General features: G+C 34.4%; 1 protein-coding gene across 4 annotated transcripts in view; it reads left to right on the top strand.

Moving 5' to 3' along the window:
• Positions 1 to 24,283, top strand: part of SLCO1A2 (solute carrier organic anion transporter family member 1A2) — a 54,384-nt gene that overhangs the window by 16,212 nt on the left and 13,889 nt on the right. For all 4 annotated transcript variants that reach the window (XM_047066910.1, XM_047066909.1, XM_047066912.1 and 1 more), the window contains 6 exons: positions 2,197 to 2,295; positions 3,607 to 3,828; positions 6,211 to 6,375; positions 7,570 to 7,765; positions 17,481 to 17,646; positions 18,563 to 18,735. In XM_047066910.1, coding sequence (XP_046922866.1) covers positions 2,197 to 2,295; positions 3,607 to 3,828; positions 6,211 to 6,375; positions 7,570 to 7,765; positions 17,481 to 17,646; positions 18,563 to 18,735 — 1,021 coding nt within the window. The remainder of the gene's footprint in view (positions 1 to 2,196; positions 2,296 to 3,606; positions 3,829 to 6,210; positions 6,376 to 7,569; positions 7,766 to 17,480; positions 17,647 to 18,562; positions 18,736 to 24,283) is intronic.

The raw sequence follows: 24,283 nt of genomic DNA, 5'->3' as shown, positions 1-24,283 counted from the left end.
CTTCCAATCTCCTAAATATTCTTCACTTATTATGAATAATTTATTTATATTTTTTAGTTATTCCATCTGTTGTTAGCATAAAAGCATATGGACAATTTTGCCATTACTGTAGACATATCTTTTAAGAACTGGCAATGTCAAAGAAGGTCAAAGAAGACAGGAACAGAGCTACACATAATTGGAAAAAATCAAAATATTTACAGATCCTTTACCCCAACGAACCTTTGGCACTTTTTGATGATGCACTGATTTTGCAATAACTTTTTTCAATGTTTTTCTTTTTGGTACTTTCAAATCCCTTCACATACTTATCTTGAAAGAATACAAATGCTTGCCTGTAATAAATTAATGAATACCTTTTTATATGTATTTCTTTATTCAATAAATACTAGGATGTATATTATATAGAAATAACTATGATAATATCTATATGTTCTAAGGTCAATAAGACAGTCCATATAAGGTTTAGTATATAAATAGCTACATAATTATAAATCAATCGAATTTGATAAATATCTCTGTGTAGTTAATTTTTTTTAAATAGACTTAAAAATTAAATAAATAAATGTGTGTGTGCATGTAATTAAATAACTGTAAATCAGTTAGCTATACAATTGAGGAAAATACTTCCATGTATGACTCTGAAGTTTAGAAGAGAACATAAAATCTAGAAATGAATTTTGAGAATCATATATAGAGAAAATAAATTAAGAGGGAGAAATGAGTTTTCCAAAGGAAGCCATATATATAGTGAGAAATCCTACATTAAAATACTAGAGAAAACTTTTAGTTAGTGAGTAGAATATAAAGAAGAAAAAGCAGGGGCACTTGGGTGGCTCAGTTGGCTAAGTGTCCGACTTCAGCTTAGGTAATGATCTCAGGGTCCATGAGTTCAAGCTCCGCATCAGGCTCTTTGCTGACAGCTCAGAGCCTGGAGCCTCCTCTGGATTCTGTGTCTCCCTCTCTCTCTGACCCTCTCCTGCTCACACTCTGCCTCTCTCTCTCTCTCTCTCTCATATAAATAAACATTAAAAATTTTTAATAAAAAAAAGAAAGAAGAAAAAGCAAAGGAGTGGTCACATGGGGAGAAAGTAAAACAATAAAGGCATAGTTTTATGAAAGTATTAGGAGGAAATGTCAAAAGAGGAGCTAGCAAGCGATGTCAAATAACATGAATACTAGGAGGATGGAGACCAGAAAAGGACACTGAATTAGTGACAGAAATAACACTGGTCTTGCCTGCAAGTGCTTTGAGAAGAATGTGGAAGGATTTGGGTAGATTCAGTGAGTGGTGAGGCCATAAGTGTAGAGTGTAGTGAAAGGAAAGAAAGCAGGGTAGATGTGAGATAGTATAACCAGAGGGTAGGAGAGATTGAACAAACACAAATAAAGACATGTTTAATTGAACAAGATCTCTGAGAAGATAGAAGGGGATGATGTCAAGAAATGTGGTGTGTATACTGGGTGGGCTAGCCTATGGAACGGTGGAGAAGGCAGAGACACTGGTGGAGACATATTTTGAAGTAAGGAGGAACAAAGTTGAAGAAGGTCATGTCTTGGTTTTCAGGAGCTTCGAGAGCTCAGCCTTGATTCTGAATTGTAGATATGCTAAGAGCTAATTGATGAAATTCCAGATGAGTAAGCAGTCGTGAGGAAAGAGGGGACTGATGAGTATGGAAGATAATGTGGAGAGTAAGAAAGGAGATCATGATGAAAGTGAAGAGAAGGATCAGTGACAGTGAGGACACAGCCAGAGGAGGCTTCAAGTTGGAGACGTGAGAGTAAAGCTTTCCTGAGGAATATGCCACAAGAAATTTACAGGGTGTTACTTTAGAATTCCTCCAAAAATGTGCCTATAGAAAGCAGTAAAAGAATCTTGCTCTGTATTGTGGCTTTGTCAACAGCACGATCCCAGCCTATGCTGCCACAGCAGATTTTACCTGCAATTCATCATGAAAGAGAATTTAGAGGCCTAGAGAGATGCAGTTTTACATTTTGAGGCTCTTTTTTTCCACATTTACAGAACAAACTTGTTACTTATATGTACACTAAGCTTCATTTTCTTACAAACTGGAAGTTTAAGGCAAACATATCTGAGGCAAAAACAAGTCAGGCTCTAGACTTATGGAATTAGGACTCCTTATGGGGGTATATAACTATATTATAACTATATTTTCATTTATTTTTTATTTTTAGGGTTTGTAGAAACAGGAGCTATCATTGGTCCTTTGTTTGGACTTTCATTAGCATCATTCTGTGCCAATGTTTATGTTGACACTGGATCTGTGAACACAGGTAATTCAATACGATTATTTATAGTATCAATAGTAACAGAAAGTAACGTCAGTTGTTATCACAGTTAGTTGTTGCCTTATTTGACCCTTGGTTAGGTAAATTGATTCCACTTTTCAGGTTCACAAATTGAAGTGAAAGAGTTTAAAGAATTTTTGAAATATTTCAAACCAGTGATCAGGAAAATAAGTTAAAATGCTGACCTTCAGACTCAAAATCCAGTGCTCTTTCTATGGCACCACAATCACGTTTCTTATTTTCAAGAGATTTAAAGATATAGGTCTGAGATGCTGGAGAGGATGTGGAGAACGGGACCCTCTTGCACTGTTGGTGGGAATGCAAATTGGTGCAGCCACTCTGGAAAGCAGTGTGGAGGTTCCTCAGAAAATTAAAAATAGACCTACCCTATGACCCAGCAATAGCACTGCTAGGAATTTACCCATGGGATACAGGAGTACTGATGCATAGGGGCACTTGTACCCCAATGTTTATAGCAGCACTCTCAACAATAGCCAAATTATGGAAAGAGCCTAAATGTCCATCAACTGATGAATGGATAAAGAAATTGTGGTTTATATACACAATGGAGTACTACATGGCAATGAGAAAGAACGAAATATGGCCCTTTGTAGCAACGTGGATGGAACTGGAGAGTGTGATGCTAAGTGAAATAAGCCATACAGAGAAAGACAGATACCATATGTTTTCACTCTTATGTGGATCCTGAGAAACTTAACAGAAACCCATGGAGGAGGGGAAGGAAAAAAGAAAAAGAGGTTAGAGTGGGAGAGAGCCAAAGCATAAGAGACTGTTAAAAACTGAGAACAAACTGAGGGTTGATGGGGGGTGGGAGGGAGAGGAGGGTGAGTGATGGGTATTGAGGAGGGCACCTTTTGGGATGAGCACTGGGTGTTGTATGGAAACCAATTTGACAATAAATTTCACATATTGAAAAAAAATAAAATAAAAATTTACTGTTTATATATTCATAAAAAAATAAAAAAATAAAAAAATAAAGATATAGGTCTGAATTTCTTTTAATCAAATAATCATTTGTTTATAATTAAATAGAGCTTGTAGTTATTTAATAAGTATCTACTAATAAGTTCCTTATAGGATAGGCCAGATAAGCAAAATAATTTATTGCTAGACAATACTGTAATACCACATATTGTCAGACAAATGTTATGAATGTCTAAATTGTATACAAATTCTGAACTTGAATAAAACCTGAGAACTGTAATATTAAGAATTTTGTACAGTTCATGAAGGAAATAGTGACAAGCTAACAAAAATGTGTATATTTCTTTACAGATGATCTGACCATAACTCCCACTGATACTCGTTGGGTTGGTGCATGGTGGTTTGGCTTTTTGATTTGTGCAGGAGTGAATGTGCTCACTGCCATTCCGTTTTTCTTTTTGCCCAAATGGCTTCCAAAGGAAGGACTAAAGAGTAATGCAGACATCATTAAAAATGACAAAGAAGAGAAACAAAGAGAAGAGGTCAAGAAGAAAAAGGATGGAATCACTAAAGGTAAATATAAATACTATATAATTTATTTTTTATTTTATACATATGTGTCTGTATTTCAGTCTAACACTATAACATGCCAGGCTGCATTAAGACAATTTGTCATTAATAGTGAGTAGTCAATAATGTCTAACTAGTCTGAGTCTTCCTGTGCTACTACATGGAAATAAGTGATATAATTTCAAGACAAATTATCTGTGGTCAGCATTTATATAAAATTTTATATCAATTCAGGCACTAAATAAATAAATAAATCCCCATTTGCCTTTAAAAAATCTATTTTATACAGAACATAAGTCTAATTAAAAAAAAAAGAAATTCAAACTGAGAACAAAAGGAGGAAAAAATATACACTATTTCAAAGAGTATACTTCTGAAACAAAAACTGTTAGCTTAACTTGAGCTTCCTGGAAGTTAAGGCATAAAAAGAATACATGAAAGGTCATATAATTCTCTATATTTGATACAGAGAGGAATAATAGTTCTTAAAGAGAAACTGTTCTCAAGTAACACATTGCAATTAAAGAAAAACATTCTCATACGATGTATGATACAGTAATACTGAACCACATAGTAGTTCTTTTCCAGCAAGTGCAAGTGCATATTTCATAGAACAGGTTTTTTTTTTTATTTTTGGATAATCTTCAATAAAAACTCAAGGAATAATTTACAGAAAGTGTTTCTGTGGGAAACTAAGCTAAGGTAGTCTAAGTATTTAGTGTTCAACAACACTGATTCTCAAACTTGGCCATATATTGGAATTACTTGGGAAATTAGAAAAAAATATTGATGCCTAAAATTCTGTAGTATTCCCAGGTGTGATTTAATTAGTATGAGTTATCACCTGGGCCTTGGAATTCTTAAAGATTGTTCATTTACAAGATGAAGAGAGACTCAGTTTACTTATCTGTAAAATGAGGTAATAATAGTACTTTTAATATAGAGTTGTTGTGTGAGGGTAAAAGGAGTTCTGGCACATATTACTGTTATTACTGCTAATAGTATTAGTGTCATTACTGTTGATGTTGCTACTTCTACTATCACCCATAAATTATAATACCAATTTGCACAGAACTTTTATTAACAATTACACATTAACTTAAGCTAGTATTAAACATAATACTTCTTAGATCATTAGGAGTCATTTCAGAACCTTTAAATTTTCAGAGTGATCATGATTAACAATTCTTTTTGAAAGGTTGATGTGGACTCATAGAGGTTTTTAACATAGAATATTGTTTGTGATCTGCAAGGTCCATTTTCAAAACTAGGAAAGAGGTGAGCTTAGTATGAGAGATATAGAAAGGAAATTTGAACTACTGAGACTTATTTACTAGGACAGAGATGTCAACAAACACATACAACTTAAAAAGCTCCAAAGTGCTCTGAACACAACTCTCTCACCCACCATGTACTTTATTCATATTTGTGATATGAATTCTACAGCTAAAATAGTTTTCTTTGCATCGAGTTGTTCTTCCTTCTCTCCCAATTTATTTGTTCTTTGGATTTTGACAGTTTATTGAGAAAAAAATACACAATAAGGAAGGAAATCAAGACAAAAAAACATGAAGATAGGAAAAGTGAAAAGTAACTGTACATGAGACTTTGATCCCAAAAAGGTGGCAGGGAAACCCAGAATATTTGCAAGAGATGGGCCACAAATTTGGCTTCGAGCTGTGTCAGTCCACACCGACAGGGGAAAGTTTGGGTTATATCATTTACATAACCCTTAGTATGTTGTTCCAAATGAATCAAGATCTCAGAGAGTGGGACCTGGGCGTTTGTATCTTAAAAGATCCCCAGGTGATTTCATTGCGTACCCAGTATGAACCACTGGCAGGACCAAAACTGTTGTTCTGAGGAAGAAGAAAAATACCTGGTACTTGATAAAATTATATCCCATGAATACCCACATATATCTTCATTTTGAATGTTGAGGAATGATAATATCAATATTTGAGTGTCAACTTTATCAAGTTGACCTCCTTCTAAACTTTAAAGAACAGAACAAGCATCCTTCATTCTAGATGATCTCTAGAGAAGAGAGGATATTCAGAGAAGGAAAAAGAGAAGGAAAAAAAAGGAAATGGTGTGAATGCAGACAATATTTTCCCCAAGACACAATAGTAACTTAATGATGGCAAAACCGTTGTGTTCTGAGCCCTACCCAGCCAACTGCATTATTGACTTGCAGAAGGTACCAAAATGATATAGCTTTAGCTTTCAAGAGGTACAAACAAAACAAAACACACATTTAAAAAACAGTATGAGCATTATAAATAGAAAAATGTAATTTGGAAGGGAAGTTGATGTTTTAGAAAAAGTAAATCTTAAAATGCAACGCCAAGCTAGTATAATACTGCTGTCATTCTTTCATTTCAGATTTTTTGCCATTCATGAAAAGTCTTTTATGCAACCCAGTTTACATGCTTTTCATACTAATAAGTATTATACAGTTCAATGCATTTGTTAATATGTTCACCTTCATGCCCAAATATCTGGAACAGCAACATGGAAAATCAGCTTCAGATGTAATCTTTCTAATTGGTATGTTTATTCTCCTCTGTATTAGTAGCCCCACTTGTTTTTTTTTTTAACCATGAAATGGTGAACAATTTGATGATGTGTCTAGGAGACTCCTAAATTGAAATACACTGAGATGTTTCTGTCTCTGGTACATTTCCCCCTTCCATTCTTCTGGGAAATCAACAAAGGGAAGGAAGGAAAGAAGCCAGGAAATCCTGGCTTTTTTTCTTCTGCTCTCTCTCCAATCAGAATGCAAATTAAAATATTTGTGGAATTCTTGGGGAATGTACAAATTAGAGACAGTTTTTAGGTAGGCAAGCCATTAATATACAAAGGAAACCAATGCTAATTCATCAGGAGTCTGTTTTACTTTTTTAACTCCAGTTTATGAATTCTGTCTCTTCTTAGTTCCCTGGCCCTCTGGTGGTGTCTTTGCAGCACAGGCATTCTTATTTTCCTGTGACCACATTAACTTCGGTGGTATTCCTCCACCTTGGGTTTCTCCTGAGATCTTTTGATTGATCTGAAAAGTGAATTTCTTAGACTACCTGGATCCACATCACATAGAGTGTTTGTTAGAAGTTCAGATACCTGGCACCCACCTCAGACATACTAAATTAGACAATCTGGTGTGGGACTCTGGAATGGATTTTTAAACACTCTCCCAAGTAGATGTGATGTGCTTCTGTGAGAGACCCTGACATTAAGAATGCCATCAAGGCCTGTCTTTTTCTTGTTTTTTTTCTTTTCTTTTTTTAGGGAGAGGGACATGAAATGTAAATACACTTGACAATCACAGGCTCAGCAAAGTAACCTTCTAAGGTACCTTGAATGAAGTCAAATTCTTAACAACTAGAGTCGGTACAAACAATGGCAAAATCATATTAATCATAAACTACTGGTTAACTTTGAATTGCCACTCCTGCCTAAATCATTAGAAAAGAGATATAGATCATGATCCCTGCATATAAGAAATTTACAACCTACTACAATAAATTAAATGAAGGACAGTGATAAGAGTCTTAATATACTTTGACAATGTGGAGCATTTAAAAATCTCTCTGTATGTAATATGTAAATAAGTGGAGATAATAATCAATCAGCTTTCTTCACTGTGAGTTGGACCTAGATGGTTTCTTATGTAAGACATATTAGATACCATATTTGTTCTTTTGCTAAATCACTTTGTAAACAACATTTTACTTACATTTATAGGTATTTATAACTTACCTCCAGTATGCATTGGATATATAGCTGGTGGTTTAATTATGAAGAAATTCAAGATTACTGTCAAACAAGCTGCCCACATAGCATGTTGGTTATCTTTAACTGAATATCTTCTTCATTTTTTGTGTTTTCTCATGATCTGTGATAATTCTTCAGTTGCTGGCATAACCACCACTTATAATGGGTATGTTGTTTTCTAATGAATGTCATACTTTTAGAACAGTTAATGACATATTTTATTCAATGATTACCCAATGACCAGATCATTTGCTAATTGGAATTGATAGCAATAATCCATGGTCTTTCTCTTTCCTCCATCTGTCAGTTATAAGCCCATCCCTCCAGGCTAACAGGGTTAGTTAGTTTATGAGTGCATATGTATGTGTGTGGGCTTGTTTTTGGATATCCTGGTAGACATTAAAGTGGATATCAGAGAAACTGCCATTAGTTTTAGGTTGCATTAGGGTATGTTGTTCATATATTTTATACTCTCATAAATGGGTAAAATTAAGAATTAACTATACAATCTTAATCACCTTTATATGTTTCCACAATGGGCTTAAATCCAGCATAACTGAATCCGAATACATGATATTTTAATTCATATGTAAATTCATACATTTGCGTAATTATGTCTCTATCATTGAATAGTTTTAGATTTATATTTGAGGACAGTCTGAATTTATAGGAAGGTTATGCATACTGATATCATCTCTTGTATTTTGAAAATACATATCCTAACAGGTGTGAGGTGATATCTCATTGTGGCTTTCATTTCTATTTCTCTTATAACTGGTGATATTAAGCATCTTTTCATTTACTTATTGGCCATTTGTATGTCTTCTCTGAAAAATTTTCTATTTAATTCCTCTGCCCATTTTAACACTTCATCTTATCCAAAAGACCAAGAAGCAATCTTCTGCCTATTTTAAAATCAGATTGGTGTTTTTTGTTATTGTTGTTATTGAGTTTTATTAGTTTTTATATATTTTTGGATATTAATCCCTATCAGATATATGATTTGTAAATATTTACTCGCATTCCATAGGCTGCCTTTTCACATTGTTCATGATTTCCTTACTGTCCAGAAGCTTTTTAGTGTGATGTATTTCCGCTTGTTTATTTTTGTTTTTGTTACTTGTGCCTTTTGGTGTCCAATCCAAAAAATCACTGTCAAGGAGTTCACCCACAATGTTTTATTCTGGGAATTTTATGGTTCTGGGTCTTAAATTTAAGTCTTTAATCCATTTGAGTTTATTTTTGTGTATATAAGTTAGGGATCTGCTTTAATTCTTTTGCATATGGCTGCCTAGTTTCCCAACATCATTTCTTTTTTTTTTTATATATATATATGAAATTTATTGACAAATTGGTTTCCATACAACACCCAGTGCTCATCCCAAAAGGTGCCCTCCTCAATACCCATCGCCCTCCCTCCCCTCTCTCCCACCCCCCATCAACCCTCAGTTTGTTCTCAGTTGTTAACAGTCTCTTATGCTTTGGCTCTCTCCCACTCTAACCTCTTTTTTTTTTTTTTTTCCTTCCCCTCCCCCATGGGTTCCTGTTAAGTTTCTCAGGATCCACATAAGAGTGAAACCATATGGTATCTGTCTTTCTCTGTATGGCTTATTTCACTTAGCATCACACTCTCCAGTTCCATCCACGTTGCTACAAAAGGCCATATTTCATTTTTTCTCATTGCCACGTAGTATTCCATTGTGTATATAAACCACAATTTCTTTATCCATTCATCAGTTGATGGACATTTAGGCTCTTTCCATAATTTGGCTATTGTTGAGAGTGCTGCTATGAACATTGGGGTACAAGTGCCCCTATGCATCAGTACTCCTGTATCCCTTGGATAAATTCCTAGCAGTGCTATTGCTGGGTCATAGGGTAGGTCTATTTTTAGTTTTCTGAGGAACCTCCACACTGCTTTCCAGAGCGGCTGCACCAATTTGCATTCCCACCAACAGTGCAAGAGGGTTCCCGTTTCTCCACATCCTCTCCAGCATCTATAGTCTCCTGATTTGTTCATTTTGGCCACTCTGACTGGCGTGAGGTGATACCTGAGTGTGGTTTTGATTTGTATTTCCCTGATAAGGAGCGACGCTGAACATCTTTTCATGTGCCTGTTGGCCATCTGGATGTCTTCTTTAGAGAAGTGTCTATTCATGTTTTCTGCCCATTTCTTCACTAGGTTATTTGTTTTTCGGGTGTGGAGTTTGGTGAGCTCTTTATAGATTTTAGATACTAGCCCTTTGTCCGATATGTCATTTGCAAATATCTTTTCCCATTCCGTTGGTTGCCTTTTAGTTTTGTTGGTTGTTTCCTTTGCTGTGCAGAAGCTTTTTATCTTCATAAGGTCCCAGTAATTCACTTTTGCTTTTAATTCCCTTGCCTTTGGGGATGTGTCGAGGAAGAGATTGCTACGGCTGAGGTCAGAGAGGTCTTTTCCTGCTTTCTCCTCTAAGGTTTTGATGGTTTCCTGTCTCACATTTAGGTCCTTTATCCATTTTGAGTTTATTTTTGTAAATGGTGTGAGAAAGTGGTCTAGTTTCAACCTTCTGCATGTTGCTGTCCAGTTTTCCCAGCACCATTTGTTAAAGAGGCTGTCTTTTTTCCATTGGATGTTCTTTCCTGCTTTGTCAAAGATGAGTTGGCCATACGTTTGTGGGTCTAGTTCTGGGGTTTCTATTCTATTCCATTGGTCTGTGTGTCTGTTTTTGTGCCAATACCATGCTGTCTTGATGATGACAGCTTTGTAGTAGAGGCTAAAGTCTGGGATTGTGATGCCTCCTGCTTTGGTCTTCTTCTTCAAAATTCCTTTGGCTATTCAGGGCCTTTTGTGGTTCCATATGAATTTTAGGATTGCTTGTTCTAGTTTCGAGAAGAATGCTGGTGCAATTTTGATTGGGATTGCATTGAATGTGTAGATAGCTTTGGGTAGTATTGACATTTTGACAATATTTATTTTTCCAATCCATGAGCAGGGAATGTCTTTCCATTTCTTTAAATCTTCTTCAATTACTTTCATAAGTTTTCTATAGTTTTCAGCATACAGATCCTTTACATCTTTGGTTAGATTTATTCCTAGGTATTTTATGCTTCTTGGTGCAATTGTGAATGGGATCAGTTTCTTTATTTGTCTTTCTGTTGCTTCATTGTTAGTGTATAAGAATGCAACTGATTTCTGTACATTGATTTTGTATCCTGCAACTTTGCTGAATTCATGTATCAGTTCTAGCAGACTTTTGGTGGAGTCTATCGGATTTTCCATGTATAATATCATGTCATCTGCAAAAAGCGAAAGCTTGACTTCATCTTTGCCAATTTTGATGCCTTTGATTTCCTTTTGTTGTCTGATTGCTGATGCTAGAACTTCCAGCACTATGTTAAACAACAGCGGTGAGAGTGGGCATCCCTGTCGTGTTCCTGATCTCAGGGAAAAAGCTCTCAGTTTTTCCCCGTTGAGGATGATGTTAGCTGTGGGCTTTTCATAAATGGCTTTTATGATCTTTAAGTATGTTCCTTCTATCCCGACTTTCTCAAGGGTTTTTATTAAGAAAGGGTGCTGGATTTTGTCAAAGGCCTTTTCTGCATCGATTGACAGGATCGTATGGTTCTTCTCTTTTTTTTTGTTAATGTGAGGTATCACGTTGATTGATTTGCGAATGTTGAACCAGCCCTGCATCCCAGGAATGAATCCCACTTGATCATGGTGAATAATTCTTTTTATATGCTGTTGAATTCGATTTGCTAGTATCTTATTGAGAATTTTTGCATCCATATTCATCAGGGATATTGGCCTGTCGTTCTCTTTTTTTACTGGGTCTCTGTCTGGTTTAGGAATCAAAGTAATACTGGCTTCATAGAATGAGTCTGGAAGTTTTCCTTCCCTTTCTATTTCTTGGAATAGCTTGAGAAGGATAGGTATTATCTCTGCTTTAAACGTCTGGTAGAACTCCCCTGGGAAGCCATCTGGTCCTGGACTCTTATTTGTTGGGAGATTTTTGATAACCGATTCAATTTCTTCGCTGGTTATGGGTCTGTTCAAGCTTTCTATTTCCTCCTGATTGAGTTTTGGAAGAGTGTGGGTGTTCAGGAATTTGTCCATTTCTTCCAGGTTGTCCAATTTGTTGGCATATAATTTTTCATAGTATTCCCTGATAATTGTTTGTATCTCTGAGGGATTGGTTGTAATAATTCCATTTTCATTCATGATTTTATCTATTTAGGTCATCTCCCTTTTCTTTTTGAGAAGCCTGGCTAGCGGTTTGTCAATTTTGTTTATTTTTTCAAAAAACCAACTCTTGGTTTCGTTGATCTGCTCTACAGTTTTTTTAGATTCTATATTGTTTATTTCTGCTCTGATCTTTATTATTTCTCTTCTTCTGCTGGGTTTAGGCTGCCTTTGCTGTTCTGCTTCTAGTTCCTTTAGGTGTGCTGTTAGATTTTGTATTTGGGATTTTTCTTGTTTCTTGAGATAGGCCTGGATTGCAATGTAGTTTCCTCTCAGGACTGCCTTCGCTGCGTCCCAAAGCGTTTGGATTGTTGTATTTTCATTTTCGTTTGTTTCCATATATTTTTTGATTTCTTCTCTAATTGCCTGGTTGACCCACTCATTCGTTAGTAGGGTGTTCTTTAACCTCCATGCTTTTGGAGGTTTTCCAGACTTTTTCCTGTGGTTGATTTCAAGCTTCATAGCATTGTGGTCTGAAAGTATGCATGGTATAATTTCAATTCTTGTAAACTTATGAAGGGCTGTTTTGTGACCCAGTATATGATCTATCTTGGAGAATGTTCCATGTGCACTCGAGAAGAAAGTATATTCTGTTGCTTTGGGATGCAGAGTTCTAAATATATCTGTCAAGTCCATCTGATCCAATGTCTCATTCAGGGCCCTTGTTTCTTTATTGACCGTGTGTCTAGATGATCTATCCCAACATCATTTCTGAAGCGAGTATCCTTTCCCCACAGTAAATTCTTAGCTTGTTTGTTGTAAATTAATTCACCATATATGCATGGTTTATTTCTGCATTCTTTATTCTGTTCCTTAATCTTTGTGACCCTTTTTTATGTTAATACCAAACTGTTTTTATTACTATTACTTTGTAAAATAGTTTCAAATCAGGAAGTGTGATATCTCCAGCTTTGCTCTTTCTCAAGATTGCTTTGGCTATTTTTTTGTGATTCCATACAAGTTTTAGAATCGTTTTCTATGTCTATGAAAATGCCACTGGAATCTGTATAGGGACTGCACTAAATCTGTAGATTACTTTGGGTAGTATGAACATTTTAGCAATAATAATTCTTCCAATGCATGGGCATGGAATAAATATCTTTCTATTTATTTATGGCCTATTTTGTCTTTAACAGTGTCTTATAGTTTTCAATGTAGAGATTCTCACATCCTTGGTTAAATTTATTCCTTAAGTATTTTATTCTTTTCATTCAATTATTGGATTGTTTTCTTTTTTCTTTTAATAGTTTGTTGTTACTGTATAGAAACAGAACTGATTTTTGTATACTGATTTCCCATCCTTTAACTTTACTAAATTAATTTATTAGTTCTTGCCATATTTTGATGGAGTTCTTAGGGTTTTCTATATATATCATGTCACCTACAAATCGAGATAATTTCACTTCTTCATTTCTGATTTGAATGCTTTTTATTTCTTTATCTCACCTAATAGCTCTGACTAGAATTTCTTGAATAAAAGTGGACAGGATGGACATTCTTATGTTGTTCCTGATCTTAAAGGAAAGCTCCCAGCTTCCCATCATTGAGTATGTTGTTAGCTATGGACTTGTCATAAATGGTCTTTGCTATGTTGTTAAATTTCTTCCATATGTAATTTGTTAAGAGTTTTTATCATGAACGGATGTTGAATTTTGTCAACAAAATAGATGCTTTCTCTGCATCTATTGAGATGAGCATATGATTTTTATCCTTCAATTTGTTAATGTGATGTATCACATTGATTGGTTTATGTATGTAGAAACATTCTTGTATCCCTGGAATAAAACCCACTTGATCATGGCATATGATCTTTAGAATGTGTTATTGAATTCATTTTACCAGTATTTTATTGATAATTTTTTGCATTTATATTCATCAGGGATATTGTCCCATAGTTTTCTTGTAGTGGCTGCATCTGACTTTAGTATTAATATGATTCTGGCCTCATAAATGGGTTTGGGGATGTTTCTCCTCTTCAATTTTTGGAAGAATTTCAGAAGAATTGGTGTTAATTCTTCAGATGTTTGATAGAATTCACTAGTGAAACCAACTAATGCTGGGCTTTTCTTAGTTGGGAGGTTTGTGATTATGATTTAATCTCCTTGCCAGTAATTGATCTATTCAGATTTTCTATTTCTTCATGATTGATCTTGGTATGATATGTGTTCTAGAAATTTACTCATTTCTTCTAAGTTGTCCAATTTATTGTTGTATAATTAACAGTTTTGTCTTATGATCGTTCATATTTACGTGGTGTTGGTTGTAATATTTCCTCCTTAATTTATAATTTTATTTATCTAGTTTTACTCTCTTTGTGTTTTTCTATTTCCTTGATATGTAAAGTTAGGTTGTTCATTTGGGGTCTTTTTTTCTTCTTAATTTATGTGTTCATACTATAAACTTTCTTTTTAGAATTCCTTTTGTTGCATCCTAGAAATTTTGGTATGTTATGGTTCCATTTATTTGTGTCAGAATATTTTTTTATTCCCTTTTGATTTCTTCTATGATCCAGTGGTCATTTAGGAGTGTGTTGTTTAATTTCCATATATTTGTGAATTTTCCAGATTTCCTTCTTTTAATTGATTTCTAGTTTCCTATCATTGTGGTCAGAACAAATACTTGATATAATTTCTATTTTCTTGAATTTCTTGAAAATTGTTTTGTGGACTAACACATGATATATCTGAGAAAATGTTTGTGTGCTTTTAAAAAGAATGTGCATTCTGTTGCTATTGGATGGAATATGTTGGATTTGTATATGTCTTGTAGGTGTCTATTGTATCGTTCAAATCTGCTATTTCCTAATTGATTCTCATCTAGGTGATCTATCCATTGTTGATAGTATGGTATCAAAGCCTCTATTGTTGTATTGCTGTTTATTTCACCTTTTAGTTATGTTAATATTTGTTTTATACACTTGGGTACTGCAGTATTGGGTACATAAGTATTTACAATTGTTATATCTTCTTGATGAATGAATTTCCTTCGTGATTTGATAACTTTTTGTGGCAGTATGCCTTCACAACTTTAGCATAATCTTTTATGTATTATCATAGTTCTTTCCTTTGTATGAGGCTTACATTAAAGTATATTTATAGCATCCTATTTTATGTTAACAACTTGACTTTGATAGCATATGGAAAATATATTTGCATTTCTCCCCACTCACATTTTAGGTTAACATTAAAATTTACATCATTATTACATGGTGTATCTAATAATGTATTATTCTAATTATGGTTATTTATTTTTTTTTTAACTTTAAAACTAGTGAATTAATTATACACCATAATCATGATGTTAGAGAATTTGACTTTGACTATATATTTACCAGTACCAGTGAGCTTTACACATTCACATGTTTCTATAATGTTATTTATCATCATTTTATTCCAGTTTAAAGAATGTCCCTTAGCATTTCTTGTAATTCAGGTCTAGTAGCGATGCACTCCCTCAACTTTTGTTTGGGAAAATTTTTATCTTTCCTTCATTTCTGAAGGACAGCTTTGCCAGGTATAGTATTCTTGATTGAGAGTTTTGTTTTTCTATATGTTGAATATATTATCCCACTCTTCTGACCTGCAAAGTTTCTGTTAAGAAATCTGCTTATAGTCTTATGCGAATGCACATGAAGTGACAAATAATTTTTCTCTTGCTGTGTTCAAAATTCTCTCTTCATCTCTGACTTTTGTCAGTTTAATTACTACATGTTTTTGTGTACTTTAGTTTTGAATTCAAACTATTTGGGATTCTTGGCTGGGTTACACATTCAAATGAGGCTACCGGTGGGCGTTTTGATTGGGAAGGGCTGCTGACTGTGCTCTGCAGTTCAGTGGGACCACTGATAGATCTTTGCAATCACCTCTGGTTGGACAAGGTTGTAGGCTATATTCCCTGGCAGGATGATGCCACTGGTTGGACTTTACCACTGGTCAGAGCAATGGGCTGGGCTTGCAATTGCTCCTGGTCAGCTTGAGTCTCCGGCTGTGTTCTGTAATCAGAAAGGGCCACAAGGTGTGCCCTGAAGTTGGGTGGGCCATAGACTGGGCTTCATAATCAGGTAAGCTGCTGACTGTGCTCTGCTGTTGGACAAAGTTGCTGGCCAGAATCTCTAGAGGAGAGAGGCTTCTAGTTGTACCCCAGAATAGGGTGGTACTAGAAACTGCATCTTCTGGTTGGGCAGAATTGCTCTCCAGGTTCTCTCATCAGGTGAGGCTTTAAGTTTGTTCCATGATTTGACAAAGTCACTGGATAGGTTCCCTGCCTGATCAAGGCTTCAGGCTGTGTTCAGCAATTGGGTAAGGCCAAGGACTGGGCTCTGTTGCTGGGTGGTGCTGTAGTCTGGGCTCTGAGGCTTCCCAGGGTTACTGTTCAGGCTCCTTGGTTATGTGGGGCCAGAGGTTATGTTTAACAATGGGGCAGGGCTATTTGCTTGGCTTCCAGACTGAGCAGGCTGTAGGATGGACTCTATGACTCCCTAGGTTCTTTGGCCACGCTTTCTGGGTGGGTGGAACATGAAGCTATGCTCAGCAGTTAGGGAAGCCTGTGAATTTGCTTCCCTGCCCAGATGTGGCAGCTGAATGGGCTCCACAGCCAGTATAGTCTGTTGACTGTAAATAAAGCAGAACTGCCAACTGAGTTTCTTGGATAAAAGGAGCCATCATTCAGCTCTGTAGATCAGTAGAACTACTGGCTGGGATCTGTACTTGGATAGTGCTGCAAGTAAGGATACTGTCTATCAAGATCTGAGTGCTGGTTGTTGTAATCGCTGTCCCCCTTCTCTATCTAATCCCTAATAAGTGAAGCCTGCAGATTCTTCTAGTCATCCTCATGAAGTGAGACCTGAATGGGCCTCCTGGGTAACATCCCACAATGCTGAAGGTACTTGATGTCTACCTTGGGCTCTCTTTTCCCACTGGAGAAATTGTAGACCCAAGGAGGTCTTCTCAGTGTGGTGTTGTGCTGACCTGGGGGATGCATAATTTGATCAGAGTCTAACTGTTCTTCTTACTCTTCCAATGTGGTCCTTCTAGGTCTTTGTGCTCCAGGAAGGTGCGTTAGCCTCATTCCCAGATTCTGGGATTTTCACAATGGTATCTTGTCTATAGATAGCTGCTAATTGGTCTTCTTATGAGGGAGATTCATCAAAAACAAACTGTGTTGCCATTTTGATAACCCCTGGACACTCTTCATACTAGAAGAATGTCTTTATTTACTCAAGTAGTTAGATTTCTGAAGCTAAATGTAATTAATATCTGCATTATAAACTGAATTTATAGATTTTGATCTTCAAGCTTGCTTTCATAACATATGATCTCTTGTTAAATGCTACCATATGGATCAGCCACAGGGATTAGGTCATCTTCGTTTTTGAGTGCTAATAATACCTGGAAAAATACCTTCCATATGGTAGACACTCAATTAATACTTGTTTATCGGCTATTTTTTTATCTGAAATAAATCATTGATAAAGTGGCTATGTGATCACCAAAGCAGGTATATTTTATGACAGAGATATAGTATTGAGGCCACACATTGATGGTTGGAAGATTTCTGTTTCTGTTTTGGGAAGGAGAGGAAATATAATTTTGGATTAAGATGAAAAGAAAAAGAAAATGATCTTTCAATAGCCATGAATTATTTTAAATTATTTCAGAATGCAACAAGATTTATATATGGAAAACGCCATTCTTGCTGACTGTAATAGGGATTGCAACTGTCCAACTAAAACATGGGATCCTGTGTGTGGAAACAATGGTGTTTCATATATGTCAGCTTGTCTTGCTGGTTGTGAGACATCCGTTGGAGCAGGAATAAACATGGTAACACATTCTGTTGGCTTTCTTTTTCCCACAAAACTTTGTTTTTATGTATTGCACTAGAACATTCCCACATGAACTGGGGCCACATTTGATAAAAGTAAAAGTAAAATTTTTCTGTATGTTCACTTGATTTACCTTTTATTTCATAAATCTTATTTTAAACCTCTGACCACTGATCTTATTTTTAATCAAAAAAATTTTTGAGTATACCAGACATCGATCACTGAAATTTAATTTCATAGCTGTTGGCATTATTACTCAGGTAATTTGCTTTAAAAATACTCTGGATTGAAATATTTTTATCATGGAGATAAAGTTGGTGGTTTTGATATCAATTATTTACCTAATTGCTTTTTTTTCTCTTTTTTCCCCCGTATGTATGCTTGCATGTGCTTTCTGTGTTTTTCACATTCTGACAGCTCTTTTAAGAAAATGTAACTAGGTTTTGTTTGCCTAAAAACATATTACAACATTTAAATGTTGGTTGGTTATAAAGTAAAATATAACTTTTAATTCCAATTAAAACCTGGAAACATAAAAACTTTAAAAGGACTTACTTTACTCTGTTTTTGAAATAAACTGTATTTTTGAAACAAAGTTTTATTAGTAAGTATCTAAATATTTTAACTGACTTCCAAAACAATTTTGTTTGTCATACTTCATTTTGTAACAAAAGAATATGTGTTTTTAAAAGGTTTGTCTTTAAGGTAGCTGAGTTACTGCAAATTTACTCTATTTATTTAGAAATAAATACCATTTTTCTAAAACCATCATTCAGTAGTTTGTTTTGCTATAATCCTGAGAGGCACCACAAAGGAGATGAGAATAAAGAGAATAAATGGTCTCTGCCTTGATCCAGTTGCCTATGTACAAAATATTTGTGATTTGTGTTCAAAATTTTACTTTCTTTAAATAGGTATTCCAAAATTGTAGCTGCATTCAAACATCAGGAAATTCATCTGCAGTTCTTGGGCTGTGTGACAAAGGACATGACTGTTCCATGATGCTCCAGTACTTTTTAATCTTGTCAGCAATTGGCAGTTTCATTTATTCTTTATCTGCCATACCTGGATATATGGTTCTCCTAAGGTACAGAAAATATTTTCTTTATTTATATTCCTTTTGGATCCTTTATTAAAGAGCCTTTTTCTAAGAAATCCCCCTGGAGCCCACATTATGTAAGAATCCTGTGCTCATATATATCATTTATTAAGAGTTTAACACTAGGCATTGTCAGACTTTACAAAATTTTAAAAGTATAGGAGTATAAATATTCATATTTTGCCATTTTCCTCCCTATCTTTCCTTCCTTATATTTTGCAGTTAAATTAGTGACCCTCTCATTGTTTCACACAAGAGGAGACACATTTATATTTTAGTGTAAACCATATGAAATGGTCATTTTGATGGGTAAAGAGTGGTTGCCTTGCAGTCATTTCAGACGGTTCAAACTACTGGGCAGCAGAGTGCAAAGCTGTCAGAGCCTGTGTCACCAATTCCTATCTACAGGGACTTAAACAGGTCCCTCGATTTATTTGAGCTTCATTTTAAATAAACAATAGGCATAATAATAAATGCTTGAGTCTTTTACAAAGCTATTGTTAGATACAAATGATGAAGGGCTTTGCAACACTAGGAAATTGTAGAGCTAAAATTCAGACTTAGGTGTGGCATATATGTGTTCTTGTTATTCCAACATTCTTCATGTCTAGTAAACGATTGTAAACATCCTTAGTAAATAAAATTTGCATTTCTCCCTTTTTTTCATCATATTTCATTGGAACTTAGAAGCAGAGTTAAGTTCATTGTGATTCTCAGTTCACAGCACATTATCCTCATAGGCTGGGATAAGTTTTCACTCTTTCTTGATTTTGCTTTTTTTCATTCTATTTTTCACCTCCTCTCACCATAGCCACCCATATTAATATGATAGCTACACGAACTTAAATATGTATTTTCTTTTGTAAAATACTAACATCTTTTTGTGAGTATGTGTTCCTATATTCACATGTGTGGTGTTGTGCTTTAAATCTTGCTTTGGTTCATAAGACTCACGAGTACATACATTCACCAAATACTGCTTAGTATGTATATGTATGAGTTCTCACACCTTCCCCACTTGAGAGTTCCTGCCTTCTTACAGCCTCACTAACACTTGACATTATCTAACATTCTGACTTAGGCTAGTCCAATGACTGTAAAATGGTAGTTCACTGATGTTTCAATATGTGATATCCTGATCCAGTGTGTTTAGACATCTTCAAAATTTATTTTTTAGCTATTTAGGCTTCTGATTCAAGATGCTTATTGATTTTTTTTTGCTCATTTTCTATTATATGTCATATATTTTTCTTGGTGATTTTGCTGATTATTGTCTAAATTATAAATGTTAATGTAATATTGCTTACATGATACAATTATCTCCTAATCTCTCATCTTTCTTTTAATTTCTCCATACTCTCTTTTATGAAATTAAATCCTAAATACTGTTGTACTGAAATCTTACAATTTTCTTCCCTTAGGGTTTGTGTGTTGGGGAGTCACATTTTAAAAATGTTTTTATGTTCCTAATCTATACAAATATTCACCTAAATTTTATCCTAATAGCTTTATAACTTTACCTTTTACATACAGTCTTGTGTTTTTTTTTTTTTTAACATTTATTTATTTTTGAGAGACAGAGACAGAGCATGAGCAGGGAGGGGCAGAGAGAGAGGGGGAGAGAGAGAATCCTAAGCAGGCTCCGTGCTGTCAGCACAGAGCTCAACATGGCACTTGAATTCACGAATCGTGAAATCATTGCCTGAGCCAAAGTCAAGAGTTGGACGCTTAACCAACTGAGCCACCCAGGTGCCCCTGTCTCTTCACTTCTAAACCTTACACATCTTAGGCTTTTAAATTTTTCTTAAAGCATCAACGTGGACCTCCAAAGCTATGTGAAATGATAGTGATGATAGCGAGTATTCTTGTACTTTTCTAATCTTAATGGAAAACATACACATTTTTCCATGATGATATTTGCTGTAGATTTTTCAGTGTATAGTTTTCATGTAGTTTCTAAGTTTTTAATAATGAAATAGGTATTAAATGCTATTAGATGTATTTTTCTGCATCTATGATTCTATAATTTTTCTACTCAGTATTTTTGGTGTAGTAAAATAAATTGGTAGATATTTTCATGTTGAACTGTTTGCATGGATGAAAAAACCATACTTATTTATATTTTTATATATGATTTGGTTTGTTAAAATAATACTTTATTTAAAACTGTTACATCTATGTTGATAAATAAAATAGACATATTACTTTTTATTCTTTTTTTGTTTTGGAATCATCATAGGCCCCACAAAATGAATTAATAAATTTTCTATTTTTTAATTTCTGGCACTACTTACATTAAATATTTGTTGGAAAGCTATATAAATCCATCTGTGAAAGTATTTATACTTTGGGCTTGTTGGGACAGTGATGCTATTTATTTTTTCATTTATTTAGTATTAGTGCCTATTCATATTTTCAATTTCTATTTAAACCTGTTGTATGTAGGTGTTTATAATATTCCTTATCTGATATTCTCTGATGTATCTGAAAGGATTTCTCTTTTCTTCTTACGTATTTTTTTATTTGCCTCCTCTTTACTTTTTCTTGATCATGGTTGTCAGAGGCTTGTCTATTTTATTTTTCTCTTTTTAAAGAATGAGTTTTGGTTTTGTTAATCTTTATTTCATGTAATCCTGCTCTTCTTGATTTTTTTTTCTTTTAGGCTTGCTCTGTTTTTCTTTATCCAACTGTTTCAGTTTAATACTTAGATCATTTGTTCATTCTGACTACTGTACATAAATCTATACATTTCTTTCCAAATATTAATTTAGCAATGCTTCAACTAGTATTTTCTGTGGAGTTTATTTCTACTTCGTAGTGATTTGCCCCACCAGACCAAAGATTATTTATTAATGTGTTATGTAATTTCCATATCTTTAAGAACTTTCTATAGTTATAATTTATTATTATTATTCTATTTTTATGTTCAGACAACTTAATCTGAAAGATTACAGGTTGGGGAGATGGAATATCAAGGTTGTATTTGGGGCCTAGTGCATTTTTTTTTAGTATTTCATGTCTTTTTGAAAAGAATGTGTAACTGAATTTTGGGTATATAGTTCCATATCTCTTGGATTGAAATAAAGCATTGTGTTATCTAAATTTTGTAAATGTATTCTTGTTTTTGTCTGCATTAATTCATCAGTTTTTCAGAGATGTTCAAATCTATAAATATTGCTGGTGTATTTCTCCCTATAAATCTCTCAGTTTTTTAATTCATATATTTGGAGGCTATATTATATGATGAAAATGTGTCTTTGATCATTATATTTCTATTGTTAGCATCACTTAATTTTCTTTATCTTTTAGTTATTTCTTTTAGGGAATTGTATTTTGTTTTTCATTAAAATGGAAGTTCTAGCTTTCTTTTGGTTCGTTGTTACTTGTTATATCTTTTCCCTTTCCTTTATTTTCAATCTTCAGTCTTTCATTTTGCTTCCTAGGCAATTTGCTAGGTATCATTTTATAATCTGAGATAGGTACATTTAGCTCATTTATATTTATTTATTTATTTTTAAAAATTTATTTTGAGAGAGAGAGAGAGAGAGAGAGAGAGAGAGAGAATAAGCGGGGGAGAGAGGGAGAGACAGAGAATCCCAAGCAGGCTCTGCATTGACAGCACAGATCCCAGTGCAGGGCTCAAACTTATGAACTGTGAAATCAAGGCATGAGCCAAAAGCAAGAGTTGGACACAACTACTCAGCAACCCAGGCACCCCTCACTTAGATTTCTTGTAATTATTGTGATAAGACTCTTTTTGCTATTTTATTTAATATACTCTATTTATTTGACTTTCTTTTTACTTCTTTTTTTTCTTTTTTTTTCTTTTTTTTGCTTTCCATTGTACAGTGGTACCCCTTTATCTGCAAGGGACATATTTTAAGATCCCTAGCAGATGCCTGAAGCCATGGATAGTAACAAACCCTAAATATTTGATATTTTTTCCTAAAGATACATAACTGTGATAAAGTCTAATTTATAAATTAGGCACAGTAGAGATTAAGAACAATAACTAATAATAAAATAGGACAATTATAACAATATACTATAATGAAATTTAAGTGCATCTGGTCTCTATCAACATATCATTGTGCTGTACTCACCCTTTTTCTCCTTGAGATGATGTGAGATGATAAAATACATGATGAGATGAAATGAGGTGAATGATGGAGCTCTTGTGATACACAGACTATAGCATTCAGCTGCTATTGATCTGATATGTCAGAAGGAGAAATATCTGCTTCCACACCACAGTTCAATGTGGGTAACTGAAACTGTGGAAAGTGAAACCACAGATAAGAGGAAACTATGGTATATATTGGATTTTCTTCTGCTACTTTGATTATTGAAATGGTTAGACTGATTATTGATATTCTTAATTATACTTATGTTTTGCTCATCAATTTTAAAACTTTTCAGTATTAATATCTACCTCCTAATAAAACAAGTACTTAATCATGCTCTCTTCATGTCCCTCCTCTCTTCCCCCACCTCTTTCCAGGGTCATATTGTAGAATTTAATACCTGGGTTTTTGTTAATATGCTTGTGTTGTCTCTATTTTTGCGGGAACTCCCTGGATTTCCTACCACGATGGCAAAGGGATGCAACATCACTGTTATTCTGCCAATTTAAAGAAAAATTTGAATTTCTCTCAGCATTTTCCCATGATGTGCATGCTAACTTTTCTGATTCCTGGATTCTAGAAATTGTTATTATCAATGCCAATCAATGATAGAGTTTGTAGAATAGTTTAAACTGTTTCAACAGTTTAAATAATAAGTTTAAATTAGTATTTCACATTTCTGTGAGATCATTAAGTAGTATATTAGATATAGAGAGGAAAGAAAAATTCTTCAGTAAAACTTAAATGCCTTATTTTCTGTATTAAATGGAAACCATGGGACCTAGAGGGTCATGCTGAGTCTCTTGGCTTCTCTTACTTCCTTCTGAGTAAAATCATTGATGTTGTCTAAATAACCTATGTGTCAGGTAGATAATGTCTAGATCAATCTATAAGGTTTCTGAAAATTCAGTAAAACATTTATGTTAAGAAAATGCCAATAAGATGACATTTTTGCTAAAAATGTATGCTTTTGTGAAGAAAGCTACTTTTATTTTCTCAGCTTTGAGTTAGTCAGGGAAGAAAAGGGAATACAGTAGAACTCTCAATGTGAATTCTTTGAGGAGCTACCCATGGTGATGCTGGAGTGAGTGGGACACATGAAAGTCCATTGCAGAATTATAGTCTCTATTTCTGCATATAGGAATTTCAGGCAACAGTGCAAAAAAGTGGGGATTTTGGAGAGAATGGAGAGATCTTTGTGACTCTTGAAATGATACCAAATCACTTAAAATATGTTTGCCTTGGATTTCTTCATCACATTCCTTTGAAAATTTCTATCCTTGTTTTCTTTCTGCCTTTCATTTATTTATATAATTCTTGGCTTTTCTGTATTTTGTTAATACAAATAATTTAAATACAGCTAGGGTTGCATTATTCTTGTTTTAGGCTGAAGGTTTAACCAAGAACTACTG

Source organism: Lynx rufus, unplaced genomic scaffold (assembly GCF_022079265.1).
Source record: "Lynx rufus isolate CCGP_SWC_20201006 ecotype Redwood Valley unplaced genomic scaffold, mLynRuf1.p SCAF_7, whole genome shotgun sequence".
Taxonomy (NCBI): Eukaryota; Metazoa; Chordata; class Mammalia; order Carnivora; family Felidae; genus Lynx; species Lynx rufus.
The sequence above is the reverse complement of the archived record's forward strand: the minus strand, read 5'-3'. Positions and strand labels throughout refer to the sequence as shown.